The sequence below is a fragment of the Athene noctua genome, chromosome 1, assembly GCF_965140245.1.
Source record: "Athene noctua chromosome 1, bAthNoc1.hap1.1, whole genome shotgun sequence".
NCBI classification, from domain to species: domain Eukaryota; kingdom Metazoa; phylum Chordata; class Aves; order Strigiformes; family Strigidae; genus Athene; species Athene noctua.
This window is the reverse complement of record NC_134037.1, coordinates 2738135-2745889: the sequence shown is the minus strand read 5'-3', so window position 1 is coordinate 2745889 and position 7755 is coordinate 2738135. Positions and strand designations below refer to the sequence as shown.

Here is a 7755-nt window from a genome sequence, read left to right as displayed (position 1 = left end):
TTTTGTTTCTCTCCAGTCCGTGAGGGGGGTTTGCTTTTCTCGTGGATTCTCTTTAGAGTGGATGGGTGGGGGGTGTTGGCCTTTAGTTCTGTCTGCTCCCGTTCCTTTTTCCTTTAAGTTTAAGTCGACTGTAAACCATTCGTCCTCGCTACTGTCTGACCCGAAGTCAGAACTCGACTGCCAGGTCATTTCTGGGCTCCAATAACTTTTTGTCAGACTCCTTCCCCTTCCACTCCCCTTACGGGCGGGCCGCTCCCTTCCTCTAGGCTCGCCCCACCTCCTGCTAGGGGAGGGCCCTGCTTTATCAAGGTGTCTCTCCGGGTGGCCGCTTAGATTGGCTCTCCGCCCCTCGCCCGGGCTCTCCACTCCTCCCCAAACACTTCCCCCAGCTTTCTTTTTATTCTCTCCGGCTCTGTACTCCTCACCCGTACATGCTCTCCGCCCCTCGCCTGCGCTCTCCACCCCTCCCCGAACACTTCCCCCACCTTTCCTTTTATTCTCTCCGGCTCTGTGCTCCTCACCCGTACACTCCTCCCCTCTAGCCTCATAACTGGCTCTATAGTCCTCACCCGTACACCCCTCCCCTCTAGCCTTGCTCGTGGTTGCTGGCACTTCCTCATTCTTTTCTTCGGGACCATTTTTATCTTGCCCTCCCCCTCTTTTTTCGGCGCCATTCTGGGGCACATAGGGCGGTGGTCAGTCCCAGGTTTGTATTGATTCTGATATCTCTGCGGCGTTCCTTGCCTCCTCTACCAAACAGCCCCAGAAGGATTTTCTTGCCTCCTCTATCAAACCGCCCTGGAGAGATTTTACTTGTTTTCGCCCTTCCCCTTCCGTAAGCGGATCGGGGTCCGAGGATTGAGGGAGTGTACCACCCTCCTGCGAATCCTTTGGCTCAATATAATCAGTATCGCTTGGGAGGTTAGTAGTCTGAGCACCAACCCCTAATCTAGGGGTGGCCAATAAACAGTTTTTTGCCGCCTTCCCAGTTTTCTGCTTCTGCATAGCTTTCTTAAGGGCTAGTTTAACCCTCCCCCACAACTTAAAGTCTTTCCCACAACCCAAGGGCTGTAAAAGCCTCGCGCCAGCGCGAGTAAAATCGACTTGCACTCAATTCCCCACTGCTTATGTAACTGTGATACGACCTTCACGAGAGCTTCCGTCTTCCTCGCGGGTCCTTGGGAACTGCAATCCGACCTTCACAAGGCGACCTTCACAAGGATGTTCCCCCTCCTTGTTGGTCCTGAGAATTTATATTCTCTACTCCTTGTTGGTCCTGGGAGCGTCCTCCCTACAGCAGTGGAATTCCAGACGTCTTCCCTAGCTAGCCGCTTCCCGCTTCCCGGGTTTCGGCACCATTTGTTGCCTAATGATGCTTAACGACCTGGCTCAGGGAAAAACAACACGGCGGCCAACCCCAGGCCGCTCGGTCCATCTGCACACAGACATCAATGTGATGGATGGCAAATGGCGTTTATTATTGCGTAACACCGCTTTTTATACCCTGGGTCCATGGCGTCACATCCGTCTGCCTACGTTTTATCTTCCCGTACAACGCGATATCTTCCGAGCGCCAGACCCTAACTGCCACACTCGGCCGATGATTTCCTCGGTGAGTGGAGGGCCCGTTGAGTTGGGGTGACGGGACAGCCATGGCTGGCCAAGTAGGGAGCAGTGTGGGATGAGATAAAGCCTGTATAGGAACAGGACCTGGAAGGGCAGCTCTGCTCCTCAAGCCCACAACATCCTGCAACCCCCCTTTAGATGCTACTGGTAAGAGCAGGTAGGATGAGAGCCCTTGTCTCTGCTGCACAAAGGCTCCTCCTGCAGCAAAGATCTCAGCTTCGCTGTTCCCAGACCTAGTTCAAAGTTGCTCTTCAGGGCAGGAGATACTGACCCAGCCCACCTGCAGCCAAGGACTCAGCATTTTGGGGATGCCAACATCTGTGCTCCCCTTTCTCCTGCCAGGGGCCATCGAGCTGGACCTGAACCGCTTCCCCCGAGGAGCCAAGACGTCGAAACAGTGCAGCCTGGAGATGGTGACGAACGAGGCAGAGCTGCCCATGGTCTCCATCTTCAAGCAGAAGCGGGTGAAGGGCTGGTGGCCGTTCGTGGCCAGAGATGAGAACGATGAGCTGGAGGTCACCGTAAGGATGGGGAAAAGGGAGGGATTTTGCATCCTGGGGACTGCACTCTGTGCAGACACCCTCTGCTCCCCAGCACTTGCCTCTCTTCTCTCAGGTCCCCTCTGTCACCGTGGCTGGGGGGGCTGAGGTGGGGAGCATTGCCTAGTTCCCAGCACAACTCTGCTTCCTGCAGGGGAAAGTTGAGGCTGAACTGCACCTTCTGACAGCAGAGGAGGCAGAGAAATCCCCCGCCGGGCTGGCTCGCAACGAGCCCGACCCACTGGAGAAACCCAAGTAAGTGGGAAACCCCAGTCCCCAGCAGGCACCTGAGCTCTGGGAGATGCTGGGGGTGCTCCCCAGGGGTGGGGGGGAGGCAGGCATGGAGAGGTGCGGAGGGGTCATGCTGGGGGAACGAGGGTCACGAGCAGAGCCAACTCTTTTTTTTCCTTACTCTGTTCCTCCTCTGCCTCGCTTCTTGGCTCCATCCCCTTGCCTGGGCCTCCCACCACCTCCTGCTCCCCTCCAGTCCTCACCACCAGCTTCCAGCTTCAAGTGGAACCCTCACAAACCCGCATTGCTCCATCTGGCACAGCATGCCATCTTCCCTGGCCCACCCTCCTGATTCTCCTGGTTGCGCTCCTCCACTCTGCAGACTTACCCCGGGAAGGGATCCTGCACGTCCCTTTGCCCACCATGTCCACTGCCCACCATCCCGCCCTCCTCTGTGGCTACAGCATTAACGATGGGTGTTTGCTTCCCCTGCAGCCGCCCGGACACGTCCTTCATCTGGTTCCTGAACCCACTCAAGTCCATCAAATACCTCATCTGCACGCGCTACAAGTGGCTCATCATCAAAATGGTGCTGGCCCTGTTGCTCATCGTCATGGTCGCGCTCTTCCTCTACAGCATGCCAGGCTACATGGTCAAGAAGCTGCTGGGAGCATGAAGCTTGGGAGCCTGCCCCATGTCCCCAGCCCCGTGGCACAACCTTCCCCCGTCCCAAGGCCTTCTCCTCCCCGCAGCCTCTCAGCAGCTCTGGGGGAGATCTCCCTCCTGCTGCTGCTGGGGCTCCTCTTTTACATTCCTCCTCTGTGGGTCCCATTTGTGGCTTTAGTCCTAGAGAAATGGGGCTGGAGGATGGAGTCAATCCCGAGGCTGTGCGTCCCTCGCCGGGGCTGGCAGAGGTGCCTGGTGGCTACTGCGGGGCAGCCAGGCTGGGGGGCTCGGAGCCTTTTTCCTCTGGGGGCCATGACTGGTGCCCTGCTGGGGTCTTGGAGCTGCAGGGGAAGGGGAAGGGGCTGCACCACGGGAGCGCTCCCCAGAGGCTCCTTGGAGGGACAGTTGGCACCAAGGCTGAAGCAGGGACCTGGGATGGAGGAACTGGGGCCACACCAGCCCCAGCGGTGGGGGGCCGGGGCACAGAGCAGCCCCCATGCCTGTCCCCCCCCGCCAGCACGGGCGCTGCTCTGCTCCTGGCTCTGGAGGTCACTGACCCCCCAGCCCGGGGAACTCCCGGCAGCGCTGCCCCGAAGCCGCAGAGGCCCTGCAGGGAGCCCTGGGGCTGTACCCGGGGCAGAGCCTGCCTGTCCCTCCCCAGGGCTCCGGCAGAGGCAGGGAAGTGTCCAGCAGCTCCAACCTCTGCCCGGGGTCACCAACCCAGAGGTGGTGGTGGCTGGACAGCCCTGGGGGGGACTCACAGGGAGCCGGGGACTCTGGCACAGCGAGAGCTCCCTGGGGCCTACTTCATTCTCCCTTTCATGTTGTTTGGATTTCTGTGTATCGCGGCCGGGGTCTGTCCTGCCGGGTGGAGCAGGGAAGGGCTCTTTTCTCAGCTCTCTGCAACATTCAGCTGCTGAAAAGCCACCTTCCCCAGCTTCAGGTGTGCAAGACCCTCACTGGAGAACTGACAGCTCGGAGATGTTTTAGGATACTACTGGTTGAATCAGTCAATAAAAATTGTCTTTCACTTCTGAGTTCTCCACCGCAGTCTCGTGTTAGTGGGGAGAGGGGAGCCCATGACTGGCTGCTTCTCCAGGTGAGCACTTTCCTCCTTCCCTTCATTTCTCCAGCACAGCCTCTTCTCACGCTGCCTCACCCCGGGGCCCGTTCCCTGGGCACACCCCGTTCCCCCGGCTGTGGTTCACCTTCCTCTTGCCACCCTACAAGAGAGGGGAGGTGAGCAGGGACCCCAGGGCTCCGTTTGTCCTCCAGCAGGGGCCCCCAGAGTAGGGAGGGGGGCCCTGGGATCCAAAGGGGTCTCTGAGCGAAGGGGCTTTGGCGGTGCGAGCAGCGGCATCGGGGCTCTCCTGGGCTTCCCTGGCTGACATCAGCCCTGGCCCTCTGCCCGCCCCGCAGGATGGCCACCTCCCCCCACCTCTCCCGTGCCCGGTGTGGCACACGGCACCCTCCCAGCATCGCTCCGGGGGGATTTCGGGGACCCGATGGGTTCTCTGCCAGACGTAGACGGTTTCCCCAGCCAGGACCAGCTCAAAGCCCATGCCCAGCTCCAGCTGGAGCTCCTCCCGGTGCACCAGCAGGTCCACGCTGTGGAGGATGGCGGCCAGCGTGGGCAGGTCCCGCTCTGGCAGGGGCTCGCTGCGGTGCGGGCAGCTGCCGGTGAGGCACCGCCGGCACTCCAGGCAGGTGGCGTATTCCTTGCGGATGTCTTGGGAAGCGCTTGGAGCGCCGCGATCCCGAGCCTCCTTCAGTTTTCCCAGGAGGTCGCGGCAGACTCGGGTCCCGCCCAGGGACTCCATGAGGGACGTGGCCAGCTCCTCCAGGTCGCTGCTGTGGGAGGAGGAGGGCTGGCTCCTGAGGAGCTCCGAGCTGGTGGCAGCACCGACGTTCCCATCTCGACCCACGTCTCCCGTCCCGTGGGGGAGCTCCCTCGCAGAAGCCGCGTCCCCGCCGACGCCGCTTTCCCACCCTTCTCCTTCGTGGCGCCTCCTCCGGCTGTGGGGGGAGATCCCGGCTGGAGCGTGGGGCTGCTGTGGGGCAGCCCGGACCCAGCACCCTCTCCCTGTCTTCTCCCGACCGCCTGGGTGATCCTGCCGGCCCTGCCGGCTCTGGGGTGCTCCGGGTGATGGGGGGGTCATGGGGACACGGGGCAAGGCCAGCCCAGCAGCACGAGGGGCACAGCGAGGGGCCGGGCACCTTCCAGCCCCGGGAGAGAAGGGCCAGGCCAGGGGCTGAGGACAGAGAGGGGTGCTGGGGCCACCGGTGGGCTCTGTGGGAGGGGCCTGGTGCTGGGAAGCTGCCACCCCCCCAGGGATGCCCTGGCCCTCCCCAAGCCAGCCCCAGCTTCCCTCGGCCCTAATAAGAGTGAGCAACCAAAGTGAAACCACGTGCCCTGGGGGAAGGCCATCGGCATCAGCGGCGATGAGGGGCTGGGACGGGGTGGGCCGGCGCTCTCCTCTGCTGCTCCTTTTCTCTCTCCAGTCCGTGTCAGGGGCCCTTCAGCCCCTTCTAGAAGGGCAGTGGCCACGGGGGCGGCTCTGACCGCCCCGCCGAGGGACGCGCAGTCTCGGGACCGGCGCCGGCCTCCAGCCCTTGGCTCTGGTCCCGGAGCCACGAGTGGCACCGGCAGCGGGGGGCAAAGGAGGCGGCGCGGCCCGGCCCGGCGGCGCAGAGGACACGGGGCCCCGCGGCCGTCGCTCCCCCGCAGCTCGGCCCGAGCCCCGCGCTCGCGCCTTCCCCTCACGGCCGCCGCCGCCGCCGAGCTCTGCCGCTGCCCTGGCTGAAATGGGCCAAAAGCTGCGGAATTTCCCTCCTGCAGAGCCTGTGTGGTGAGCTGGGCCGAGCTCCTGCCCAGCCTGCCCCGCAGGTGTCCCTGCAGCCGCACAGACACCCCGCCGGGGTGACCCAGGGCCCCCGTGGCACTGACACAGCCTGACGCCTCCTTCGGGGCAGGAAGGAGAGTCTCAGGCCGCTCGGGAGTGCTGGGCTCAGGCTTCTCCCTCCTCCTCCTCACACAGGCTCAGCTGGGAGACACCTGATGGTGACAGTGACAGCTCCCGGCTTCTCTCAGGGACAGTGAAGTGAGCTCCTCCTCGAGGGCCTCTCTGTCCCTGTGGCAAACTTTCCTGTAGGAAATGTAATGAATATCTGATCTGTGTGTGAGTAAACCGACGTCCCTGACTAATCCTCGGGTGGAGAATCCCCAGGGCGACCCCAGCGCTGCTAATGAAGCATATCTGCTTGAGAGTGAGAAGCTTGTTCCAGGTGAAAAGAGGCAAAGACGCGACGTGTGCAGTCCCCCTGTTCCTGCAGTGGGTGCCCCGCAGCCCCCGGGCTCTGGAGGGGGCAGGAGGCAGGAGCAGGGTGCAGGCAGGCACAGTCCCTGCCTGCTCTGGCAGGAGCAGCTCTGGGCCGAGCAAAAGTCCCCCGTCGCGGTGCCTACGGACGCGGGGCCGGACAGAGGTGACCAAGCCCGGGGGAGCTCGGAGCCAGGACCTGGGGGAGACCCGGCAGAGGCGGGGGGGTCAGCAAGGGACCCAAAGGGGAGGTTTGGCAAAGGGACGGGGGAGGGCGCGCATCAAGGGCTGTGTGGAAGAACCACGGCACCAGGGATGGAGGAAAGATATTTTATTTTATTTTTTAGGTGGGGTCATTGCAGGGACTTCCCCAGCCCTACACCCCCAACTGCTCTCTCCAGGCTGCCCGCTGCAGTCAGGGATAATTTTGCCTCAGGGGCTTGCGGGAGCACCTGCAGCAGCACTGCCGGTCCCGTTTCCACCAGGCGCTGACACGCCTGCAGAGCTGGGCACGGGACTCCCGCAGGGCACAGCCCCCCTTGCACAGCCCCGGGGCCCACCCAGGCACGCATCCTGCCCGTGGGCACCCGCTGCTGGGGACTGGGCTCTGCTGGGCTGCTCCCGCCCGGCGCCGCCCAGATGGTGCTGCCCATGGTCACGGGGGTATCAGGGTCTGGCTCCACATGCCTGGGTCTGTGTGCCACTTCGCCCTCATCCCCAGAGACCTGCCCTTGACTGCTCCCTGCTGACCTCTCCAGTGGGGGGTCCTGGCCCAGGGCTGGTCCCAGATTCTCCACCAGCGCCTGATCATCCTTGGGGGTCTGGGCGGGTCCTGAGCGCTCTTGTGCCGCCAGATCTGCCGTGGCACCGGGGCAGGGCTCCGGGAAGGAGCAGACGGTGTCCGCAGAACTGGAGCTGCTCATCGGGAGGGAGCTCAGCGATGGTGACCACAGTAGCGGGCAGAGGCGCTCTGTGCTCGGCAACGTCACGCTGGCACTGCAGGGGAGGAGAGAGGGAGGTGAACCTGCTGCACCGCGGCCCCTCCGGCGGGACGGGCAGGGCTGCCCAGCGCGGGCAGGGCACGGGCTGAGGGTCTGGGGCAGGATCTGGGGCCTCCCCCAGCACTCACCATTTCTGCAGGGTCGGTTGTTTGCTCTTCTCCATCTTGGCGTCAGCTGTCCCATGCTTTGCCTTCTGCCTTGAACTCTGCAGGACACCAAGAGCTGGGTGAGACGGGAGCAGCTCCCAGGCCACATCACCCCCACAGCCCCTCACCCCACCCACCCCATCCCACTCCCCACCACAGCGCGGTGCAGCCGTCACATACCCAGAGCCACTGGGCAAACATGGCGCCGAGCACGAAGTACACCTCAGTG

The 7755-nt window shown here is 62.9% G+C and overlaps 1 protein-coding gene across 1 annotated transcript; it reads left to right on the top strand.

The window, feature by feature from the left end:
* The first annotated feature begins 1598 nt into the window (after positions 1 to 1598).
* Positions 1599 to 3730, top strand: LOC141967364 (otoferlin-like). The gene is made up of 4 exons (XM_074921074.1): positions 1599 to 1612; positions 1969 to 2147; positions 2320 to 2420; positions 2892 to 3730. Exons 2-4 carry the CDS (start codon positions 2037 to 2039, stop codon positions 3070 to 3072), a joined length of 393 nt encoding a protein of 130 aa, XP_074777175.1. The 5' UTR covers positions 1599 to 1612; positions 1969 to 2036; the 3' UTR covers positions 3073 to 3730.
* Positions 3731 to 7755: the final 4025 nt, after the last annotated feature.

Bases quoted from the DNA above. Each gene is read 5' to 3' on its own strand.
- LOC141967364 (XM_074921074.1), top strand. From the start codon at position 2,037: ATGGTGACGAACGAGGCAGAGCTGCCCATGGTCTCCATCTTCAAGCAG. The intron at 2,148-2,319 runs GTAAGGATGGGG...TGCTTCCTGCAG, and splicing joins ACGATGAGCTGGAGGTCACC to GGGAAAGTTGAGGCTGAACT. The intron at 2,421-2,891 runs GTAAGTGGGAAA...CTTCCCCTGCAG, and splicing joins GACCCACTGGAGAAACCCAA to CCGCCCGGACACGTCCTTCA.